General features: G+C 35.8%; 1 protein-coding gene across 1 annotated transcript; it reads right to left on the bottom strand.

Annotated features, from left to right (window-relative positions):
- Positions 1–483: 483 nt before the first annotated feature.
- LOC121996694 lies at positions 484–23,725 on the bottom strand. Its single transcript, XM_042550749.1, has 3 exons — positions 23,492–23,725; positions 1,058–1,539; positions 484–863 (listed from the first exon to the last, which is right to left on the bottom strand). Exons 1-3 carry the CDS (start codon positions 23,723–23,725, stop codon positions 734–736), a joined length of 846 nt encoding a protein of 281 aa, XP_042406683.1. The 3' UTR covers positions 484–733.
- Positions 23,726–26,440: the final 2,715 nt, after the last annotated feature.

The raw sequence follows: 26,440 nt of genomic DNA, 5'->3' as shown, positions 1-26,440 counted from the left end.
CCAAATCTGTTCAGAGGATTCCAGCTAATGGCCAAATAGTTCGATCCACGGAAATATAATACATGCCACGCATGCCCCATGCCACGGAAGCTGACAATGATCCTACAATTAGATACTCATTCTTTCTAGTGATGTACATCATGGAAGATTAATAATTCCACTATGATGATGAAAGTTTAGAGCGATTAAAGTTTCCAAATTGAACTCTCCCTGATGCTGAGACATCCGAGTTTTGCCTTACAACTTGATTCTTGATTCAACCCACTTGTTTCAGGACTTGGGAATTTATATTGAAAGTTGTCATCATGTAAGCCTTCCATCACTACATATCATCACATGTAAGCCTTCCATCACTACATATCATCAATAGCACACACATTCCATAAGCCAATAAATTTGGAGAAATAACATGGCCACCTAATACCAATTATTGAGATCAAAGGCAGTTTTCATCAATATTGCAATGAAATAATGCACTCAAAGTATGAATACCATCTTATTATTCCATTCCAAAAGGGAAGCATTTTACAGGAAAGAGAGAGATCTAAAAGAAATCGTCGGAGACAATGTAATTTTCTGTTTATTCCATTCCAAGTCTTATAACTTCTTTTCTGATGGTTTTGTTGATGCTGGATAATATATAACCGCATGATATCCATTCGGTTGCTGGCCGTAGCATTTGTAGTCTTTTCCTGGGGCGCCTGAGAATTTTATAGACGACGGCGAAGATAGCTCAAGAAGCTGCCCGTGATCCACTAGCGCCACCTTTGGTAGCAGAGGAATTGGGGGAGTGCTTCTCTTTCAGTTCATCTAAGTTGATGCGCTGCTGACGGCATTCGAGGCTGCAAAACGCAATCTCACCCCTGCACAATGAAGTAAATAAAAGAATAAATGTAAGAAATATAAGATGATCAACCATAAAAGAGGAAGCTCACAAAAATGAAGTAGAATAACTAGATCTGACTATAAACCCTAAAAAGACGATCTTTGAAACAAAAATCGCGGAGAAACTTATAAAGATGGGATTCTTGAGTGCGGATGTGAAGAGAGGAAGTACCTATAAATGTAAGCATCTCGTCCTGGCCCGAGGCTTCGATTGCAGAGTCCGCAGGCCCTCAAGAAGGATGCCGCCCCAGGCAGTCCGGAGAAGTCCAAGGCGCCACCTAGTCGCCCGCGGGGCGAGGCCATGGATCCCGCATACATGGATGGCGATCTCTGCCCCACCTCCGCCGTACCCCACCGCAGATCAAAGAGTTGGCCTGAAATCGATCCATCCTGAACCAGCGGCTGGGGAGCCTCGACGTCGAAAAGGACGCCGTCAGAGAACTCCATCGAGCTAGCTGTCCGCTTCATCGGTGGACTAGAACGCTTCCCGAGCAACATCTCTATCTGTGGAAGTGAGGAAGGTGAGAAGAAGAGGCGGAGAAATGCTCGGACGTCGCCGAGGGAGACTGAGAGACAACAAGAGAAGGGAAGAACGAAGGTTTTGGAAACCCAGGAAGAGGCTAGAGAGGGTGATAACAAGAGAGGTGAATCAATCTGGACCGTTCAAAATGTTGTTACGTCCTCGAAAGAGCGTTAACATAAAAAAGCTGTCCTTATTTATATGTAAAATTTAATATCATTTAAATTTTACATGCAATTTCTATGTCCTAAAAATTTTATTTCCATTTTCTAATTAAATATAAAGGCTATTAATTTATCTAATTACTTCTTATATATTTTAAATATAAAAAAATCTAAAAATGAGTATAATTTTTTTAAAATTTAGTACATTAAATTATAAATTAATATATTTTATATCAAATTTAGTATGACTATTTTTCCATCTCAATTGAATAGAAAATATATTAAATTCTCTTTAAATAGTATTGTTCGATGAAAAATATATTAGATTCTCTTTAAATAGTACTCAATTGGATAAAAAATATTTAAATTGTGCTGAATTTATGAGGAATTATATTAAGCGGGAAAAAAATTCTTTCTCAATTTGATAGAAAACATAATGATTCTAATTTTAAATGCTGAATTTAAAAAAAATTATACATATTTTTAGACTTTTTATATTTAAAAATATGAGAGATAATTAGGTAACGATTTACATGAGGGAATTAAATAAACAAAATTTTACATACAAGAAATGGAAATAAATTTTTTTTATATGAGTACTGTATGTAAAGTTGAAGCTGGTTAGAGATTTTTCTCTATTTTTTTTATGATAAAAAATATCTCATTTAAAAAAAAACTCTAATTACAGCTATAATTAAAATTATTATACATAAAATACTATTATACAAAAAAATAAACTTAATTAAAATTATTTTAATATTGTTATAATAATTATAATCATAATTAATATAACGAAAAAAATACCTGCAACCCCTCTATTTTCTATCAAGTTACATTTTACCTCTGTATTTAAGCAAAATCAAATGTGAAAAATTTATAAAAGATAATTATGTCCTTATATTTTTGATATTTTTTATTAATATTAAAAAGAAAAAAATATATTGAATTATTATGAAAAATAATTACACTTACCTTCGGATAGGCTCTTTAATTATTAATTAGTTTGATTAATGATGTATATAGAGAGAAAAATATATATATACAAGGACAAAAAAATATAAATCTATCAAGTTACATTTTACCTCTGTATTTAATCAAAATCAAATGTGAAAAAATTTATAAAAGATAATTATGTCTTTATATTTTTGATATTTTTTATTAATACTAAGAAGAAAAAAATATATTGAATTGTTATGAAAAATAATTACACGTACCTTCGGATTGGCTCTTCAATTATTGATTAGTTTGATTAATGATATATATAGGGAGAAAAATATATATATACAAGGACAAAAAAAATATAAAAACATCCAGTGATGGTGCCCTTCATCACTTGCTTGGATCTATGTTGATGTCGGTTTGTCGGTATGTCTGTTCTCGTTGTCCTACAAAGTAAAGCTTGTTAGATAAGAGTTGACATTGTCGATGTTACCTTTTTGACGGTCAAATCAGTGATGAACTGAGATATGAGGTTCACGTGCATACATGAGAAAGCAAAAGAGTTTGAAGAAAACGAAAAAAATTTACATTCATATAAGAAAAGAAAACTATACTTTCACATATTTTCACGGAATCTTATATAATTATGAACAGAGAGGTGACATACACTTTATTAATTTTAATTAATAAATCAATAGTTATACATTTGTTGAAAATATCAATTAAGATATTGAATTATTTATAATTAATTCAGATATCAATAAAAAAAAAATGGACATAAATTATCAATGAATTTAATATAATTTTTTCCTCTTGATATTATAAAAAAATATCAAAAAGATAATGATATAATTATTTTTTATTTTTTTTCATATTTGACTTTAGTTGAGGGGATTAAATATTATTTTTAAAATATAAGAGGATAAAATGCTATTTGATAAAAAAATAGAGGAGGATTAAAAGTATAATTTATAAGCATTAGTTATAATTGTTATAAAGTAAGATAATCTGCCTAAAGTACTTGAAACGGTTAAGGTTGTTTTTTCTAAGAAAATAAAAAAGCAAAACTTACTTTAATATTACGGGCATTTGTGTTCTCGTTATGTTGGGTATAAATCGGTTTCATATACAGTAGAGAGGATAGTGACATAGAACATTTTTTTTTCAATATTACAAGTCGATTAACTTATAAATTATGTGAACCAATGAATAAGTGGGACCGACAAAGAGGTGGATCCCATTTGGAAGCCTGCATCTGTGCGGCATATAATTGGTGACATAGAAGAAGGTGATGTGGCCTATGATGTTTAGACGTCTCCATCCCGGGCTCGTTCACCGTGGTTCAGCATTTTTCGTTCATCAAAAAAACAAACATGAAGAGAGTCGACCGGCCTCCTAAATGAGACAGCCTAACATAGGATAAAACTTCACAATTTGAACCTGACATTTATTGTAATAATTCCTCATCCGAATACCAACTCGGGCTCTTTTATAAGATTCGATATTATCTAATTCAATATTTATTATCTATCCAAAAAAATATTAGAGCTACCAAACGACCTCTTAGATGAGAGGATCTAGTATAAAGTTAAACCTCACAATTTGAACCTGAAATTTGCTGTAGCAATTCTTCATCGGTACCGTGCGGCCACTAAAAGAGAGATAAATTGTCTGAAATTATAGATGCACCATTCTCGAAACTTTGGCTTTAATTAAAAATATCAGTTAGAAAAATAAAATTAAATTGTATAAAATGAAATGAGGTTATCATATTTATTTGGTTTATAATCGGAAAGGTTGCTATCTAAGACAAATGAAGTGCACTAACATAACTTCTTTTTTTTTAGCAAACTCTTAGAAGTGGAGAAGCCTCGAACAGCGATTTACAGCTCAGAATAATGAAAACAGAAAGAAATGATTCGAATACAAGTGTTGTTTTAAATTCCGAGTACTAGAGCTCCTTTTATGGGCTTACTGGTAGAAGTGACCATTTGATGACGTGGTGCGATCTAGGTGTCCCCAGATGGTCGCCTAGCTGACCGTCTCAATCTACTTCGCAATAGTAAAGAGATAAGTATTTATCCACTCTCGGGCGCATGGACCATCTCCAGACGTCTGGACCGCTGTTGGCGTGGACCCAAAGTTGATTCATTGCGAAATGATGCCTATTGGGCACCAAAGTGGTTCGAGCATCCAGATCAATAAGCTACGAGCTAACCGTCCAACGCCTTCTCCAGTCCTTTGCTTCTTTTCCGATCGTTTGAGTGATCCTCCGATTTTCTAGAGTTAGAGCTTACCGAATCCAACTCCGACCTTTTCTTCTTGAGAGGTCTTCCGCTCCGGTTTCTCATCGCTCGGAAACATCGCACGTGCCCTTCTTGCTTCATTGGTGTATTTTTCCGTAACTTCTCATTTATCGGATGCACTGAGTTCGTCGAGTTGATTCCCGTACTATCATTCTCGTCCATTACATCTTTCGCTCAATTTTTATATTCTTAAGTTCTTACCTATTTAAACACAAGGATTAAAATATTACAAAACCTAACTTAATCCGGATCGTTCATATTAAAATTTATCTGAAGTATTTATACCAATACCAACTCTGTTATGTCCGGATAGATGTTTCCTACTTTCTGTTAAAAGTCATAGACTCTAGAAGTGTCACACGGTCAACCCTACAGTCCAATAAATCAAGAATTGAAAAGACCAATGTATATAAGGATTCCACAGGAGAGATGTCCCGTAGATGACTCTCCTAAATAATGATGCTGTGAGAAGTGAAGCTGGCATGGATTGGATGGTAGCGACATAGAGGACAAAACCACCAGAAGGATTCAAGTCTGTCGACCCAACCACTTAACAAGCATCTGATCCAATAAGTGAGATGCTTTTTTTTCCCCTCTCTTTTCATGGAAAATAAATAAATGTAGACGACAATTACTGTTGCTTGATTCAACTTGAACCCGGAAATTGATTATGTTAAATTATGTTGGCTTTTATATTGCATGAAAACATTATCAGAATAAATAATTAAATTGATTTGATCAAGTTTATAAATAAATTACTAAAGATTAATTTATAGAAAACTGATAAACGATGATGCTTTGTGCCTTTGAGGAATGTGCTCCTCTTAATTTATTTTCCTCTAGCTCACAGTACATTTACAAGCTTCCTCTAGAGCCTCAAGTTTAGACTGTTCTCAACTGTGATTGTTAATATTATGCTGTGACTCTAAATTTTGTTGGAAAATTAGTTTGGTGATCATGAGGGTAAGACGGTTATTTCATGAGTAGATCATCGTAAATTAATTTTTCGAATGAATGAGAAATTAATGTTTAATAAAGGGTTGTTTCGGTATGATTGAACGAAAATTTAATTCGCACATGAGTTGGATTCATGGATGAACGCTAACTCGAGTATGTGGAACTATTGAGGGGTATGAAATTATAATTAATTTCATTAATTAATTAATTAATTAATTAATTAAAAGATTAATGATTATGATATTAATTAATTAATTAATATTTATGATAGATTAAATAAATAGTTAATCATATTAATCAATTAAATTAATCATAATGAAAATATTTAAATAAAAAGTTTTAAGGGAAAAGACACATCTCATATCCTTTCACCTCTTGAAAAAAAATCTTTCATCTCTTGAGAGTAACTCATTATCCCTATAAAACAAACCTTATTCTTTCTACTCAAATCACTCAATTCATACTCAATTCTCAAGTTGTGTATTCTCCTCTTAGGTTCTATTCTCTCTCTCCTCTCTTAAGAGTTTCAAGGCTTCGAAAGTTCGACATAGCTTGAAATTTGGAGTGCTCCTATTTCGAGACACAAGTCATTGTATCTTGGGAGACGATTGCCAATAAATCGTAAGCACTTGGATGGGGCAATATCGTCTTAAGGAAAGAAGACCTAGACTTCATCTCGACCTTAATACTATTATCCTTGGAGATAAGTTTACCCAAAAGAATTGTGTTGATATCTGAAGGGATAACTTGACGACTGACGAGATTAGGTTGGTAGCGACGATACCAAGAAAGATATGTCTTATACCTGAAGGGGTACTTCGATAACTGAAAGGGGATATTAAGAGTATAAATGGGACAAGGTACATATTGTCATACTGAGCTCCACCGATTAGAGTCATTAACTCATTGTCGAGATGACTAACAAGACCCAACTATTGGATCTCAACACCGAAAGTCATAGACCCATAATTTTTCTTCGAGGAAAAATATCCTATAATCTTAAGATGATATTGACGATTATGACGACTGTGGGTCTCACTCCTATCGGAGAAAAATTGGAGAAATTCTCCATAATTATCTTCAAGTAATGACAGTAAAGGATACTGTATTATTTAAAGAAAATGTATCTTTTAAGATTACTATCAAAAGATGTCCTAGCATATCTAAAAGTGAATCTCAAGCGATGGGAGAATTTCTCGCAAGGAAGAATAGAATTTTCCTATGTGAGAACCATGCCTTAAAAGGATGGACAATAAAATTATATCATGAGTATAATATAACAGTGATGGTCAAGGCTTTGTGGGGGGCATTTGACTAAAGTCACAAAGTTGAGGATAGTGAGTTTAAACTATCCAAAAAGAGAGCTAATGAAAGTCTTCAGATCGAAGATCAAGCCCACTTACAAAAAATCTATACTCGAGTCTAACTCAATAAGACCTAAGTTGAGGTCAAAATAGATGAGTTAGAAGGATTGCATTGCATGTGTTGCAAGTGACTAAGAATTAAGTCAAATATCTCACGAAGAATAAATGCACATAGTCAACACTCCAATCAAACGGCTACAACTATGGCTCGATAAGATTAGAAGACCAAGAGATGTATACTTCTTGAGTTGAGTATCTCTCGAAAAGTAATACAATCTTGGTCAACACTATGATTAGACGACCGCAGCTTTGGTTCGATAAGATTAGAAGACCAAGGGACGTATACTTCTTAAATCGAATATCTCTCGAAGAGTAATACAATCTTGGTCATCACTCCAATAAAAAAACCACAACTTTGGCTCGATAAGATTGGAAGACCAAGGGATATATATTATTTGAGTCGAGTGTCTCTCGAAGAGTAATACAATTTTGGTCAGCACTCTAATCAGACAACCATAGCTTTGGCTCGATAAGATTGGAAGACCAAGGGAAGTATACTTCTTGAGTCAAGTATCTCTCGAAAAGTAATACAATCCTAGCCAGCATTCCAATCAGACGACCGCAGCTTTAGCTCGATAAGATTGGAAGATAAAGGGATGTATACTTCTTGAGTCAAGTATCTCTCGAAGAATAATACAATCTTGGTCAGTACTCCAATCAGACAACTACAGCTTTGGCTCGATAAGATTGGAAGACCAAGGGATACATACTTCTTGAGTCGAGTATCTCTCAAAAAATAATACAATCTTTGTCAACACTCCAATCAGACAACCACAACGTTGACTCGATAAGATTGGAAGATAAAGGGATGTATACTTCTTGAGTAGAGTATCTCTCGAAGAGTAATACAATCTTGGTCAACACTCTAATCAAACGACCGCAGCTTTGGCTCAATGAGATTGGAAGACCAAGGGATATATACTTCTTGAGTCGAATATCTCTCGAAGAGTAATACAATCCTGGTCAGCACTCCAATCAAACGACTGCAGCTTTGGCTTGATGAGATTGGAAGACAAAGGGATGTATACTTCCTGAGTGGAGTATCTCTCTAAGAGTAATATTATCCTGGTCAACACTCCAATTAGACGATCATAGCTCTAGCTAAGGGAAACTGGAAGACCAAGTGATGCATACTTTCTAGATTGATCATTTTTTTATAACAAGTATAATCATGATCATCATCCTAATTAGACAACTGCAGTTTTAACTCGGTGAAATCAGAAAAATAAAGTTATGGTGACTTGCTTTTAATCAAGATTGAGGTCCTTGAAGTGTTTTATAAAACACTAGAAATGTGATTGAAAAAATCAACTAAGCAAGATCACCCATGGTGATTGAGGGAGAGAATGCATGATATTGCTTACAGAATGTTTCTCAAGGAAGAGCAACATTCCAATAATTGACTATATCATATTCACCTCATCTCAATTTAATAATGATGGCTTAAACATTGAGGAGATGATAAAAACTATGTTGATAAGTTTTGGGTTTATTCTAACAATTGTGGGGGGAATTGCCCTCTCAGTAAACCACAAGCCCTAGTGAAATAGAAATGAAAATTCTCTATAAGGCATTGAAATGTCACGAACTTTCTAATGTGGGGGTTAACCATTGTGCTAATATATATGATACATTATAGTATCTATGAAATTATGAGGACACTAGTATAAAATGGTAAGTTTTGAAATAATTTAATACCATTAAAGCAATAGATCTTTAGTGGTAAAATCTCCATTGAATGTGGAGAATTGTATGGATTTGCTAGGCCTACCAAGATATCAATTATACTACATGTCGAGGAGAATGCCTAAAACTCAGCATTTAAATCGAGTAGTGGTAACCCAACCATGTTGACTGGAGATCCCAAGATCATGATTCAAAAGGGACAACTAAGCTACAAGATTCGAGGCACCTAGGAGTAATTACTCCAACTCATTCTTGGAGACAAAAGGTGGAACCTGTGAAATGAGTAAAGGATGAACAAAAGTTCTTAGTGATTCCTATATTATACCGTAAAGGGTATAATAGGGTATTGCAGGATACTCTTAATAGGAGATCACCTATATAAGTGTGAAGACAGGTCACTTCAATGAAACACTTATAAATCCCAAGCTTTGTCCATAGCTAAAACGGACACGATAGAGAACTAGTAAAAGCCTAGGGGCTATTGTGTAGATATGATTGTCTTGGTTTATACCAACGGCTAAACAATTTAAGACATGGTTCATTAGGTAGCCAAGTAAATCCGATCGTATTCCATTACAGAAGATTTAAAGCTACAAGTTACCTTTCTTGATGCAATAGTCTTCTGATGAAACTCTTGTTTGATATTTGAAACTTATCCATAATTTCTATTCATGTGGGAGCTTGTTGGAAAATTGGTTCGGTGACCATTAGGGATAAGACGGCTATTTCACGAGTAGACCGTCGTAAACCAATTTTTTGAGTGAATGAGAAATTAATGTTTAATAAAGGGTTGCTCCGGTATGATCGAACGAAAATTTGATTCGCATATGAGTTGGATTCATGGATGAACGCTAACTTGAGTATGTGGAACTATTGAGGGGTATGAAATTATAATTAATTTCATTGATTAATTTATTAATTAATTAAAATATTAATCATTATGATATTAATTAATTAATTAATATTTACAATAAATTAAGTAAATAGTTAATCATATTAATCAATTAAATTAATCATAATGAAAAGATTTAAGTAAAAAAGTTTAAGGGAAAGACACATCTTATATCATTTCACCTCTTGAAAAAAACCTTTCACCTCTTGAGAGTAATCCTTCATCCCTATAAAACAAACCTCATTCCTCTACTCAAATCACTTAATTCATACTAAATTCTCAAGTTGTGTATTCTCCTCGTGTTCTATTCTCTCTCTTCTCTTAAGAGTTTCAAGGCTTCGAAAGTTCGATAGGGCTAGAAATTTAGAGTGCTCCTATTTCGAGACGCAAGTTCTTATATCTTGGGAGACGATTGCTAATAAACCGTAAGCACCTGGACAGGGCAATATCGTCTTAAGGAAAGAAGGTCTAGTCTTCACCTCGACCTTAATACTCTTATCCTTAGGGATACGCTTACCCAAAGGGGTTGTATCAATATCTGAAGGGATAACTCGACGACTGACAAAATTAGATCGGTAGCGACGATACTAAGAAAAGTATGTCTCTTACCCGAAGGGGTACTTTAATAACCGAAAGGGGATATCGAGAGTATAAATGGGACAAGGTCCATATCGCAAGGTCGACTCAAGACATAGGCAATTAAGGCCTATGCCTAGGGCCCCTATTATATTGGGGTCCACAAATTTTACATATATATACATATATAAATTAAATATGAATATTAATTTAAAAACATATGAGTATGGATATTAAATATTTAAAATTATGGTTAAAATAAATTTTAGTTGAGATTTATTTTTATCAGTAATATTAATTTTTTAATAGCTAAACTATATTAATTTTAAATTTTTTATAGATTAAACTTGGATCATTTTTATTTTTTATTCGTGTTAGATTTAATTGATAATTTTAATTTTTTACTATTAAAATTAGATTTAGTTGGTAATTTTTTATTTTTTATAAAAATTTAATTAGTAATTTTAAATTTTTTAATGATAAAAAATTAATTTATTAATCAAACTTAAATTTTGTTAATAAATTAAAAATATTTATTAGTTGCACTTAATTGATATATATATATTTTTTTGATAAAAATATTTTTGAAAGTCAAAAACATATTCAATAATGTAGGATTATTTCTTTCTTTCTTAAATTTTATTTTATTTTCATTGTTTTTAATAATTCAACATCAATATTTTCTAGCTAAATATTTTTAGATAAATAAATTTTATTAATAATTTATCAAAGCTAAAATTGATAGAAAGACAGTTTAGTTCACGAAGCTCCTGTAAATAAAGGATTCCGAGGAAGAGTCCATTATATGTAGTGACTATATCTAGTACTCGAACATATTTCCTCTAGGTCACACAATAATTTTACTGTTGTATTGAGACTTTCCTTCCTCGAAGTTAAAAATGATTGATATCTTTTTTAAAAAAAATTATAATTAAAATGTATATTAATAGTATTACAATAATTTATTATTGTTTCTAAATTAGATAACATAAAATATTTTTTATTTTTTAAACTTTACTAATAATAAAAAAGTGAGATTTGACATAAGATAAAGTTATTGTTACGTGGCCTGTGGCCTAGTTAGCCATTGCTTCTAATTGTATAAATAATCATCGGCAATATATGAAAATGTCCTTTTAAATTTTCCTAACAAAATTAAATATCGCCCCCAGGACATGGTTGAATTGACTAATACGGGATAGATACTGTTACAATGGGCAAGGTGTCGAATCTCGACAAAGTTAAGAAAAATGCTCTCCCCGTAGTGGCCAACTCCAGCTTCCGGATTTATCTCCTCACAGATGGTCGTATGGTCGGTCGTGTTGGGCTGCTAGGGTGACAAATTTCACCTTTTGCTATAACTAATAAAATTAAATGTTTATAATATTTATTTAAAAAATATTAAAAAAAATTTCCGCCTAAGGCCTCAAGAATGGTTGAGACGACCCTGCTATATCGTCATACTGAGCTCCATCGGTTAGAGTTATTGACTCATCGTCGAGATAATTAACCAGGTCCAACTATTGAATCTCAACACTGAAGGTCAATATACTCTAATTTTTCTTCAAGGAAAAGTACCCTATAAATTTTGGATCAAGTAAACAATAGAAAATATACAACATTTTCCCTAAAGTTACAAATGAAGTCAGAATCATTGTTTCTCAAAGGTTCGCCCTCGATTTGAAGATTGATGCTAGAAAATGTAATCATAAAGGCATCCTATTTGGGCATGAACTGCTTTGAGAATTTGCACACAAGCTTTGAATATTGTTGGGAATCAACATTTTGTTGAACTCAAGGCTTAAAAGTCAACAAGGAACATATATTCCGACAATTATATCATTTTCAAAATCAGCATAGATTATATCAACTTGAAGAATCAAAATCTAACTATACACATCAGTCTAGATCTTCCTTTGGGTGTGATGTAGAACATTAGATACATTAAATTTGACTGTGTCACAGGTAAGCAAATCTATTAGTTGGATAACTGTTAATAAAGCTGACTCATTTGCAGGTCCACAAGAATTGTCATATATAATACCTCCTAGTTGCATTGATTTAAATATGTTTTTATCAATGAAAGCGACATGTATGGTTAAGTATTGGCAAGGTTACTTTGTGTTAATTTTAAGTTAATATTCTTTTTTGTGTGGGTTAAAAGAATAACCCTACATTCCACTATATCAGTCTAATAGAAAATAATATAAAAGACCAAGGAATAATCCGGAGCTTAGTACTGAGGTTATTTTTAGTCCAGTCACAGTTAACTTCAAGAATGCAACAGCTGACACATTTCAGCTGGGTCGAGCCCAGCTGAGCTGAGAGCTCAGTTTTACTGTATTTAAATTTATTTGATAAGATAAATTAATCGAGATTAAAATGAATCAAATTATTAAAATAATTATTTAAAATTAATTTTTTTTTTTTATGAGCTCAAGCTTAGTTTGTTTTTGATTATGTCATGTTTGGTTTGCTCGGGTTTCTCCTTCCCAAAGCTACGATTGCCTTCTCCAAGGTCCAAATCCAGCGGCCTAAGATGTAAAAAATGTTAGAGTTGACTACCCTATCGGTCGGCCACTCCGACCCCCAAGGTAATTCCGATCCGAGATGGAAAAATCAATAAGGAAGAAAGAAGAAGAAGAAAAGGATCTTGAGGAGAAGAGTTGTCTCCACTCATGAGAAGAAACAACCAACCTTTTCACTTACCTCCTTCCACTTTTTATATATAGCATTCCAGAAGAGAATATCCACATAGCCCACCAGCTACCCGTTTGAGGGGTGGTTAGGGGATCAGATTCAACAATCGTTAAATGCTTCTCCACTTATGATATGTTATGTGTGTTGGTTCCTTTGGAGGCTGACAAGAGGGGAGTGATGAATTGTCCTGAAAGAATAAATTCGACCTTTCTCGGATTTTCAATTAAAACACTTGCATAAACAAAGTAAACAAAATAGAACAAAGAAAACGATGCTCACAATTTACTTGGTTACAACCGAAAAGGTTGTTAATCCAAGGCAGATGAAAAGCGTACTAAAAAGTCTCATCTGGGCGGAGAATCCTCTTACAACGTTGGCGCAAGAGAAATAGAAGCTTAACTCTAAAATGGAGTGTACAAGTGCTAGAATTGAATTACTTGTGATTGATGAAAAGCTTCTGGACCAAGATTATATTTATAGCCTTGGTTGGAGCGCCCCGAAGGGGTTGCGAGCGCCCTACGGGGATAAAACTTTATCCCCAATGCAACGGATCGTGCTTGACGCGATCTGGTCAAAAAGCCGACTCCGGGCGCCCGAAATGGTTCCAGGTGCCCGGACCACTAAGTCAACCCAGTTGACTTTTTGGTTCGGGCCTTATGCTCCGCTGTTGCTTGCCTCGGTCCGGGTCTTCCACTCCGGCTCCGCTAACTTGGGTGATCTCGACCATCCGGAATAGGGCTCACCCGAACCCAACTTCCAGCCTTCTCCTCGAGCAGCCTTCCTCCCCGATTTCTTGTCCCTCGAACGTCGCGTACGTTCTTCTCGTCCATCGGTGTACTCTTCCGCGGTCATCTCATCCCTCGGACGTACCGAGCCCGTCGGCTCTCTCCCTGTGTCGTCCTTCTCGCTAGTCGCATCTTCTGCTCGACTTCTTGTGTTCCTAAGCTCCTGCACACTTAGACACAAGGGTTAAACAAAACAGGACCTAACTTAATTTGTTTGATCACATCAAAACACTTTGAGATTCCAACAATCTCTCTCTTTTTGATATGAACAACCCAAGTTAAGTTAGGGTAAAACAAACATAATGTAAAAATAAATAATGTTGAAAAATAAGTGTAAGTAAGATTTTTTCAATGAAAATTTAGATACTCCTCCCCCTAGACTTACCATTATTCTCCTTCTTTGATCACATAAAAAATAGGATGCTTTTAACAAGTCTAAAAATTTCTAAGAAAAAAAAACATATTTTAAGAATTTAGTACAACGGAATAAGAAAAAAAAAATACTTATCAAAGTTTGAGACATTTCAAAATTTTCAACAGAAAAAAAAAAATTTTTAAGTGTTAAAGCTAAAATTTAAAAAACATGAATATTTTTTAAAAATATTTTCTAAGAAAAAATGTTTAAAAGACATTTTAAATCATTATTAGATTTCAACCTTAATGTTTTGTCAAAAAGTTAATTAAATATTTTATTTCAATATTTTGGCTTCTAGGTCGTGGCGAGGCACTAGACCTTCTTGGTTATTGGAGCAACAACCACTTCCTTAGACAAAGCCTTATAAAGAAATTCACTGTTTAATTTTCTCACTGAAAAGCGCTAAATTTAATTAATAGTTCAGGTTAAACACGACTTTGGAACCCAATATAGATTCCATCCTACAGGGTTAATCAGGTATTTTTTAGGTACATAAACTTTTGATATTTTTCTAATATGACTTTTATGAAATCTATAGTACCAGTTTAATACCTTATAATTTCTAAAAGAAATTTTTTTTGTACAGATAGAGTTTTTCAATTTTTCTATATCTTCTTTTAATTTTTCATTTTTAAGTTTAATTTTATCAAAATCCTCTATCTGACATGATTTTGCTAAAGTTCTTTTTATTTCTAAGTTTTTATTTTTTAATTTAGTATTTTCACTTTTTAATTTATACATAGACTTTGCCATAGCCTTAATACCAAAATAAAGCTGATCAGGAGGTAAGAGACATACCTCACTTACCATATCAGACTTGAAGCCTGACTCTCCCCCTGCTTCGCTGCATTCATCTGAGGTCGCTCCCCCTTCATCGATGCTAGGTTTCGATGTACTTTGTCCTTCATAGCTCGTCATTAGTGCTAGTCCGACATATTCTTGTACTTTGGATTCAGATGATGAAGTGTCGTCCCAAGTAGCTTTTAGGTTCTTGTGCTTTTTGAGTATCTTCACTTTGTCCTTCTTGAGTTCTGGGCAGTCCTCTTTTAAGTGCCATTCTTTTTGACACTGGTAGCAACAAACCCTTCTTCTATTTCTTGGATTCTTCTTATTTTGCATTTCTTTAAATTTATTAGATCGAAAGAATTTTTTAAAATTTCTTACCATATACGCTTCTTGATCTTCTTCTGAGTCTGACTCAGGTTCATCCTTCTTGGTTGCGTTTAGCGCCATTATCTGACTTGATTCCTTTGTTGTCCCTGCATATATGGTTTCATATAATTCAAGAGTAGAAAATAACTCCTTGAGTGTACTTACCTCCAGGTCCTTCGAAATGTAGTAAACATCGATGATTGACGTCCATTCTAGAGTTCTGGGAAAAACGTTGAGTGCGTAGCATATGGTGTCCCGGTTGGTTACCGTTTCACCGAGATTCTCGAGTCCGGTAATTAACTCTTTTACCTTTGCATGTAGATCAGTTACTTTCTCACCTCTTTCCAGACGGATATTCATCAGTTTGTTCCGAAGTATATCTCTCCTTGTGAGTTTGGCTTCGGATGTGCCTTCGTGAAGCTCCAGGAATTTTTCCCAGAGTTATTTGGCCGACGAGTAGCTTCCGATGCGATTGACTTCTTGAGGTGGCAACACGCTCAGCAAGTGATACTCCGCTCGGTTATTTGTTACAGAATCATTCTGCTCCTTCGTCCAAAGACTCTCTTCTTTTTTCCTCTCCATTTTGATTTGTCGGAGCTACAAAATCGTACTTTATTATTAAACGAATTTCGAAATCGGTTTTCAGAAATACCTCTATACGACGCTTCCAGTGTGCGAAGTCCCCCTCGAATTTTGGTGGAACGATGCTTGGCCCGGCCATTGGTTGCTTGCTTCGGTCGGCGGTTAGTCCTTCTGAAGCGTCCTTGCTCTAATACCACTTGTTGGTCCCTTTGGAGGCCGGCAAGAGGGGAGGGGTGAATTGCCCTGAAAAAATAAATTCGACCTTTCTCAAATTTTCAACTAAAACACTTGCATAAACAAAGTAAACAAAATAAAACAAAGAAAACGAGGCTCACAATTTACTTGGTTACAACCGGGGAGGTTGTTAATCCAAGGCAGATGAAAAGCGTACTAAAAAGTCTCCTCTGGGTGGAGAAGCCTCTTACAACGTTGATGCACAAGAAATAGAAGCTTAACTCTAAAATGGAGCGTGCTAGAATTGAATTACTTGTGATTGATGAAAAGCTTCTAGACCAAGGCTATATTTATAGCCTTGGCCGAGGCACCCTGGGGGGGGGGGGGGGGGGAAAACTTCATCCCCAACGCAACGAATCGCGCTTGACGTGATCTGGTCAAAAAGCCGACTCCGGGCGCCCGGAATGGTTCTGGGCGCCCGGACAATCTGAGCGCCCGGAATGGATTCGGGCACCCGGACCACTAAGTCAACCTAGTTGACATTTTGGTCCGGGCCTTTTGCTCCGGTGCTGCTCGCCTCGGTTCGGGTCTTCCGCTGCGGCTCCGCTAGCTTGGGTGATCTCGGCCATCTGGAATAGGGCTCACCCGAACCCAATTTCCGGCCTTCTCCTCGAACATCCTTCCTCCCTGGGTTCTCGTCTCTCGAATGTCGCGTACGTTCTTCTCGTCCACCGGTGTACTCTTCCGCGGTCACCTCGTCCCTCAGACGCACCGAGCCCGTCGACTCTCTCCCCGTGCTGTCCTTTTCGCTAGCCGCGTTTTCCGCTCGACTTCTTATGTTCCTAAGCTCCTGCACACTTAGACACAAGGGTTAAACAAAACATGACCTAACTTAACTTGTTTGATCACATCAAAACACTTTGGGGTTCCAACAATGTGTCCATTAACGGGCAATTAGAGAGCTAGATTCGATGCCGTTAAATGGAATCTCCAAGTAGATTGCCAGAAGTTGAAGTCGAGTATTTGATTGTGTTGATGCCTGGGAATGTCTATCTCTGAGCAAGAAACCATGATGCTTGGGAAGCAAACATCCGAGTGCAGATGCTTGAGGAGGCCTGAGCACTAAATCTAGATGCTCGGGGAAGTTGATAGCCAAGCATTAAATCCAGATGCTTGAAGGAAAGACCCTGGGGACTTGGGGTGCTTGGTAATAAATCCGGATGCTATTAGATATCCCTCTTTCAAGTTGAATTGAGAAGCAAAGTCAAATGAAGTTCAATAAAAGTACAGGTTTGAAGATGATTAGCTCGGGGATAAATTCAGATATCGTTACATCCCTCCTTCAAGTTTGACTGAAGAGCGAAGTCGAATGAAGTCCGATAAAAGTACGGGTTCGAAGATGATCAACTTGGGGATAAATCTGGATACTGTCAGGTACCCTTCCTTTAAGTTGGGCTGGGGAACGAAGCCGAATGAAGTCGGATAAAAGTACGAGTTCAAAGATGATTAGCTTGGGGATACATCCGGATACCATCAGTTTAGATGTTATCAAGCTCTCAATTCAAGAATTGTTTGAAATTTTTTACTTTTTAAGTTTGTTTGGTTGGTTATTGAGCTTGAGAATATAAACTTGTTTATTAATTTTAAAATGTTCTTTATTTAGCATGTTGATAGGAGTTTTATTGATGAATATTGTTCATGAACATTGTTCATTAACATTAACGAGTTGAACGCATGTGTTCAAGTTTATTTGTTTAGTTTAATGAGTTGTTCAAACTGTTGGATCGATTATGCACGTGAGAGGGGGGGGGGGGGGGGGGGAATCACGTAGTTTTCAAAAAGTCTCTTTTCGTCATTTTAAAATCAGAGTGCGAACGCAACGGAAAAGAAAAACATGAAAAGCAGGCATGAGAGGAACACAAGCGGTTTACTTGGTTTGGAGCCTTCGGCGACTCCTACTCCAAGATTCAGGTGCCACAGACCTATCGATGGGTAATTCACCTTCTGGTACCTTCGGGAGAGAGAATCGAAGTACAAGGAAAGTTAGAACAAGTGCAACACCCTGCACTTGTCCTTTTGCAGTATTTAATTACACAAAAAATTTACCGACACTTTGAAGATCATAGTGGGAGTGCTCGTGTTGATGTCGGATTATCCTGTGGAAGCAGCCTTCTATAGCCATCGAAGGCACCTTCTATGAACAGTACGAAGGCGCCTTCACTGCTTGAAGGTGCCTTCGGATACTGTTCATCCGAAGATAATTTTCTTCTTTTTGCCCTGCAAAATAATGTTAGTCCAAAAATACTTTGCAAAACAAGTATTAGGACAATTTAATAATAATACAGAATAGTAATTAGTTTCTGTCCTTCCAAAACCAGGAACTAGTCAAGGTCTCAGCTTAAGGATCCCAAATGGACTTAAATTGGACCGATACCTACTGTTCCTTCAATCGCGGCGTATCCTCACTTGGTTACTCTCCTCCAGTAACTTACCTTAACTTACCAGTTTGCCAGACATCCAGTCAGCTCGTCGACCTGTCTGGACTTCGTGCCAACTATCCGGTCGGTCCGTTGACCTAGCTGGACTTCGTACCAGCTATCCGGTTGACCCGTCGACTTAGCTGAATTTCGTACCAGCTATCAGATCGGCTCGTCGACCTAGCTGGATTTCGTGCCAGCTATCCGGTCGATCCGTTGACCTACCTAGATTTTCTGCACACTTAATCAAGTGGTTAGATCACAACAAAACCTAACTTAACTTACTTGTCATTCATCAAAACCCGAGTTAGACTATTAGTGCAAAATCACACCAATAATCTCCTCCTTTTTGATGCAATGACAACCTGGATTAAGTTAAGGGAAAAAATCAATCATAAATAGACACATGGTGGCAAAAGGCGAATACGCTCACCCCTAGCGCAAGCATAAATAGACACATGAATAAGGTTTAAGTTGTTCAGATTCCGATTATTTTGATTTGTTTCAACTTAACCTCTTAACTCTCCCCCTTTAGCATTTATAAAAAAAAACATGAATAGATAGAAAGAATTTTGCTAGGAAAAGTAAGAAAATATTTTTTACAATATGTCTCAGGACTACTTTGAGGGAAGAAAAAATGTATAACCATAAAATTTTTTCAAAAATGTTTGACAACATATATGTTCAAAGATAGTTTTGAAATCACTTAGCGCTTTTGAAAAAAATATAATGAAAACAACTTATTTAAAAATTGCAAAAGTAAATTTTAAAAAGAACCTTTTCAAAGTGTTTCAAGACATCTTGTAAAGCAAATTTTTTTTTAAAGATATTTTATAGAATAAATTTTTAAAACACTTGATATTAGTATTTTCACAAGAGAAATAAGGTTGAAAAGACTTTTAAATCTACTAACTTTAGAAACTTTAAAGTTTTCTAAAAAAAATTTGAAAATGCTGAGGTCTCCCCAAAAAAGCTTTTTTAAAAAAAGTTAAGGTTAAAGTTTTCCAAGACAAAAGTTACAATACTAAATGTTGCAACAGTAAAAATTATTTTTAAAGTAATTTGAAAAAATTGAGACAGTTTTCAAAATAATTTTTCAAGACATGTAATAGTTTTTTAAAAATGGATTTTTTTTGTTGACTTTTTTTTCCTCCCCTTGAACCTGAGATTACTTTAAAATAACCTAATTAGTTATAAATTGTCCTTAACTGTCTAACCGTTAGTTACTAACTAACCATAAGAAAATAGCAGTGTTCGCTTGGTTAGTCAGGTTAGGTCTTTGTATCCAGTTAGTGTTTGACTAATCTGAATTTCTTAACTTGATTGCTGTAGATTTGATATTTAATGCCCAGACTTATATTGATGCACTGATATAAGCATCGTAAGTCCAGACAAGCTGCCTATGTATCTCACCCCTTTCTAAGTTTGACAATCACAAACAAGGTAACCTTAATGTGTTGGTGAGATGCTCATGTCCTAGATCTATAAGAGCATGTTTTCTATGAGTTTGATTTAGACTAAGGCTAAAACTGATTTTTAAAAGTCTAAAAATAAGAGAATTTTAAAAAAATTATATAAAGAATTTACCCTAAAATTTGAAAATAATTTTGAAAATACTGATCATAGTCTATGAAACATATTTCTAGTTTTAAGAATCAGATTGAAAAATAACTAATTGAAAATAGTAAGTCAAGTTATATATAATGCATAATAATGTATGTAACATGATCAGGTCTGATCATCATCAGCAAGTGGTGGTAAAGGTCGCTCAGGAGCGCAGAGCTTGAAGAATTTGCTTGAATCTGGTGGTCATGTCATCTTGGAGGAAAGTAAATCCAGTGGTTATCTCCCTCCGAAGTGTGCTGAATCCATCCAAGACTGACTGTCGAAGCTGCACGGAGGACTCCTCAAGTTAAGCGAGTCAATCCTCGATGGATAGAGAAATCGAGGGCTGAGTCGAGGTTAAAGGCTGGTCCAAGGTCGGAGCATACCCAAATATCTCCTCAGCCGTAAACTCTGGCCACTCTTCTCCCTCGGTTAGAACAAGAAAGTCATCCTCAACCTCGATTGGTATGGCTGACTATGACCCACCTCTCCAGGCTAGAACCCCCTAAGTAGTGATGTCTATATGCACTAGGGCTAGCTGATGCTGGCCAAACTCGTCATATGCACTAAGGGAGCTGGATGTACCCTGGATCATATCTACTCCTATGGTCGAAAATATATATATCAGGATGTGATAATAAGGCATATGAACCTGACGTCTAATGACGAGACTGGATACATGTATGATATTATGAAACATATATAGTGCAATGCCAATATTTAGTCACTGACAAAGGGCATATAAAAAGGAGTGGGAAGGTCGCATCATCGCAACGTCGCGAGATGTGATCAGCAGAATGCATGTGGTCAGGATTCTATATAGAATATAGTCCTAGACCTTGAGAGAGAGTGACCTAAAGTCAGTCGTTGTAGGTAGTCTCACCTCCCCAAAGAAATACATATAGATAGGCTCGCCAAATGACAGATCCCTACTAGGATAACACAAAGTGGGCATGCTGACCTCCTAAATTCTAGACTATCATATAATAGGGTAGGGGAAAAGTGAAAATCCTTTCCACCAATTATGGTGGAGTAGGTCAGGTCGTCTATTTTTTCTAAGTTGTTATAGAATTGAGCACACAAATCGAGATTTACTACATGACTGCAGTAAACCAATTTATATAGCTGGTAATGCTCAATGACCTGTGTGATAGGGGTGCAATATTGGGTAAAAAATGTCCTATTCAAGTACCTAGATTTCAATGGTACATATGTAAGCTGTAGAAAGGACACCCTAAACTGCTCAGTAGGGAATCTAGCATCAGTAGATGGAGCATTGCTAGACCTAGGGGGAGCATATTGTCTTTTCCTAATTTTATACACATATAAGCATAAAGAGACAAGAAAAATGCATATAAACTAAGTATTGAAGGGATATATATTGAAGTAAGATATACCTAAGAGGCATCTTTAAGGTTTTGGGGACGAAAGAGTAGAGGAACTGTGGCTGGAAGGCATCTTATTGTTGCCGAATTTGAGAATAGAACTCGATTCTATTCGTTGAGAAAAAAATAGTCGAAGGCGCCTTCAAGCTTCATCGAAGGCGCCTTCAAGCTTCATCGAAGGCGCCTTCAAGCTTCATCGAAGGCGCCTTCAAGTGGCTGAAGACACCTTCCAGCGCTTAGGCGGGAATTTTCCCACCTCTCCTGAGGGCGCCTTCGATGGTGTTGAAGGCACCTTCAGGGTCTGCCTTCAGAATTATTATTATTATTATTATTTAAATGTAATTTAATTTTAATTTCTAAGTTTAATTTTAATTTTAATTTTTAATTTATTTTAGTTTTTTTAAGTTTAATTTTAATTTTGATTTTAAATTTTAAAATTTGATTTTAATTGTTTTAAAGTTTAATTTTGATTTTTGATTTAAAATTTTTATTTTTAATTTTAATTTTTTAATTATTAAGTTTAATTTTAATTTTTTTAAGTATAAATTTTAATTTTAATTTTAATTTTAATTTTTTAAGTTTAATTTAAAATTTTTAAGTTTAATTTTAAATTTGATATCATTTTGATTTTTAATTTTAAATTCCTTAGTCATTTTACCCGATCTATATTTTCAATCAGGAAATTCTATGATTTTATGAGATAGGGTAAAGTTTAATTTTAGGATTTGATTTAACTTTGTGTTAGATTTAAGTTTAGCTTTGAGCTCAACAAATAGACATTTTTTGGATAAACTTCTGAGCTATGGTGAGTCACTTGGACATCATTAGAGTAACTATGCCTTCGAGGGTTTTCAAATAGTCCTATCTACTGAACTTAATACAAAACCTTGGTCTAACTAGTTAGGATCCGTAAAGAGTAGCTTCAGTTAGTTCCACTAAGCCAAATGCACCAGGTCGAAGCCATATCTTCCTAGACATGCATAGACATAGTTTTCCTAACCTACTATCATCCAAAACTTCACCAGTACTTTTGTCAAGTTAAACTGTTGTCTCTATTTTAGCTAGTCCTAATTACCCTACCGCATAAGTTATTATTTTAGAAGTGCCAACTAATTTGGAGCCTCCCCTGAATTATTGAATATTTTGAGTTTTGGGTTTATGTCAATTACTTTTATAATTATAGTATACTTGATTATAATTTTTGTTTATATTGTATTTGTTTAAGTTAGGTTTGAATAACTTAAGGTTTTTATTTTGTTTTGTATTTATTTTTGAAGATTTAACTTTAGAGTTTAAGGGAGATGATTTATTATGATTTATATAATAAATTTTATCTTTAGGTATGTAATATTGATTGAGTCCTACTTGCGTGGTTAGACATACTTTCGGAATCCAAGCTTTACTTTGATTTTTATTTTGATTAACTAAAGATATAAAGAATTTGTTGGTTGAGCTAGGCTTGTATCCGAGTCCGGGCTTATTGTACATAGCTCTTTGTGATCCAAGTATCATGTCAAGATACTTGGATCTACTTGTGAATTTTTCAAGTAATTCTTTTAGTTTAACTATTTCATTTTTCAATTTGAAATTATCCTCCTAAAATTTTGCAACTTGATTTGGGATTTCAGTTTGAATTGGTTCAGTTGTTGAGTTCAATTTTAATTGTTCATTAAGTTTATCATTTTCTTTTGTCAGTTCGTTTATTTGATTTTCATAAGTGGTCAATTTCCTATTTAAGCATGCAATGATTTTAAAGAACTTTTTATTTAATTTAAAATATACCTCATCGGAATCTTCGGAAACAAGTGAAGACTCAAGAGGGTTCGGACCCGTCTTCCGATTCACTTTCCGATTCAGGTCCGTGCACCATCAGTGCGAGGTAGTTGGAGTGTTTCGGTTCTCTGCCGTCTGATTCATCTCTGGACGATTCATCCCACGTCGCTTTGAGGGCCTTCTTCTTTTTCAGATTCGGGCAGTCCATCTTGTAGTGCCCCTTCTTGTTGCATCCGAAACAAGTCACATTCTTATTGTTAGAGTTTGAGGTGGAATTGATCTTCTGCAAGTCCTTGTTGGTGAAGTTCTTCTTTCTCCCGGTGAACATTTTCTTACCGAGTTTAACAGGTGTTCTTCATCATTTGAGTCTGGGTCAGACTCGTCTTCGGGTTCTGGCTTAGATTTGGATTTGTCTTTTGATGATCCTGCAATAAGAGCAAAACTTTTCTCGAATTTGGCGTTAGTCTGTTCGTGCAGTTCTAGTTCACAGAATAATTCATCTAGTTTTAACTTTGATAAGTTCTTAGAAATCTTATAGGCATCCATGATGAATGGCCATAGCGCATTTCGAGGAAATACATTTAAGGCATACCTTATCAGGTCCCGACTTTTTAATTGGTGGCCGATTGTGTGGAGTCCATTGAGGATGTCCTTTATCTTTGCGTGCAGTTGATTGATAGTCTCACATTCCTATATTTTGATATTAAATAATTTTTTTAAAAATAAATCTCTTTTTGTTACCTTAGCATTGTTGATTCCCTCGTGCAGTTCTATGAGCTTGTCCCAAAGTTCCTTTGCGTTTTCGTGTGGGCCGACGCAGTTTAGCTCTTCTTATGTTAGCCCACACTGAGTTATGTTGAGTGCTTTGAAATCGATCTGCGTCTTTTTCTTCATTTCCGGATTCCAATGTTCTTGGTCCATTGGAATTCCGGCATTATCGACGAGAGCTTTGTATCCTCTAGTGATGTTGAACCACTGGTCGAAATCGGTCTTCAAGTACACCTCCATTCACTTTTTCCAGTAAGGAAAGTCATCACCGTTGAATAGATGAGGACGAACAGTGTTGTACCCTTCAAGTTGTGCCATTTCACAACTGTAGAAAGAAAAACTAAAATGAGGTACCAAGACTTGACCTTGGATTAGTAGTGTTTGAGATAAAAAAATATAGAAAAGTTTGAAAGGTGTTGCACCAATCTCAAATTAAAATCGAACAAAAACAATTATCTAAATATGTCAATTCAGATAGAACAAAAAAAAATAATTCTCCCGGCTTGATTGGTGGTTGCACTAAATCAGAGCAAAATCTGCTCTGATACCACTTTTTGGATCGATTATGCACATGAGAGGGGGAAGGGGATGAATTATTGGTGCGGAAAACACCACCAGATGATCGAACCTGTGTTTTGATTATGTCAAAGGGTTCAAAGTTAAGTTGTCTTGTGATCTAACAAGGTTGATTGAGTTTGAAGGAAAAGTCCTAAGTGTTCTTAGGCAAAAGTCCTAGTGGATTCTAGGCAAGTGGAAAACCCTAGGAGGTGGTAACTCTAGGTCTTAGGGGGTGGTAATAATAGGTGATGAAAAGTCCTAGCCGTGGTTAGACAGGTGGAAAATCCTAGGGGGCGGTAACCCTACGTTCTAGGGGGTGGTAACTCTAGGCGGAAAGTCTTGGCGGGTCGAGCGCTTCGGGCAAAATCCTAGAGTCGAGGACTATAGGTTGAAATCCTGATGGTCGCGGACCGGGTGGAAGTTTGGACGGGTCATGGAGTGGACGTCCAACATAAAGACCGAAAGCCTTGGGCGCTGAGCAAAAGTGCAATCGGTTTGGAGGACCGGTCTAGCAACAGATAACTTCTCCTGAGAGGAGTAGGTGAGGCCGCGCTCTCCGAAGAGGGAACAATAGGCGTCAGTTTGACCTAGGGTTTCTGGAGGCGAAATCCGAAGTCAGAACCGGACAGTCCGGAGATTGCCAAAATAACTTATTATTTCATATTTTATCGTGCTAACTCTATTTTGCAGGATATGTTTTGTATTTTGGATTAAAGCATCTTGCAGGGAGAGAAAAGGACTTAAAAGCCTCGAATGAACAGTTCCCGAGGCACCCTCCATGGAGCTTGGAGGTGCCTCGGGTGCCTTGGTCGAAAGCCTCGCGCAACAAGGCGCAAAGGTGCCTTCCAAGGAGATGGAAGACGCCTTGAATGTTGGATGGAGGGTGCCCTTCATGGATCTTGGAGGCACCTTCGGGTGGATAAGCAACGGACGCCGCGGAGCTTATCGACGCTACGAAATCGGGATAAGTATCCCCGCTGAAGGCGCCTCCTATGGAGGTTGGAGGCGCCCTCAATGGCTTACTTAAGCCTAGTTTGAGCAGAGGAAAAATATCAGAAATTTGCAAGTCTTCTTTTGTGTGCTGTTCAAAAGACATTCCGACAAAGTCATAACACTGTTCCGACAACCTAAAGCTCCAATTCTAGATTTCTTAGTTGTTGGTATATTTTTACTACACTTAATTAACTATACTTTAATTTATAATATTTTTGATTGATAGTGAATTATCCAAAGTAAACACTTAATGAGTGTGGGCCTTGGAGTAGGAGTCGTCACAGGCTCCAAACCAAGTAAAACCAACTTGTGTCATTGTTTTCTTTAATTGTTCTTATTCCACTGCAATTTACTCGATTCTTTTAAAACGAACGAATTAACCACGAGTGCTATTCACCCTGCCCCTCCTCCTCTAGCGCTTTTCGATCCTACATGAATCACGTGGTTTTTAAAAATTCTCTTTTCGTTGTTTTAAAATTAGAGTGCGAACACAGCGGAAAAGAAAAACACGAAAAGTAGTTACGAGAGGAGCACAAGCGGTTTACTTGGTTCGGAGCCTTCGGTGACTCCTACTCTAAGACCCAGGTCCCGCGGACCTATCGATGGATAATTCACTATAAACCTCTTCTGGTACCTCCGGGAGAAGGAATCAAAGTACAAGGAAAGTTAGAACAAGTGCAACACTTTGCACTTGTCCTTTTGCAATATTAAATTATAAAAAAAA

Source organism: Zingiber officinale, chromosome 1A (assembly GCF_018446385.1).
Source record: "Zingiber officinale cultivar Zhangliang chromosome 1A, Zo_v1.1, whole genome shotgun sequence".
NCBI lineage: Eukaryota > Viridiplantae > Streptophyta > Magnoliopsida > Zingiberales > Zingiberaceae > Zingiber > Zingiber officinale.
This window is presented reverse-complemented; position numbering and strand designations above follow the sequence as displayed.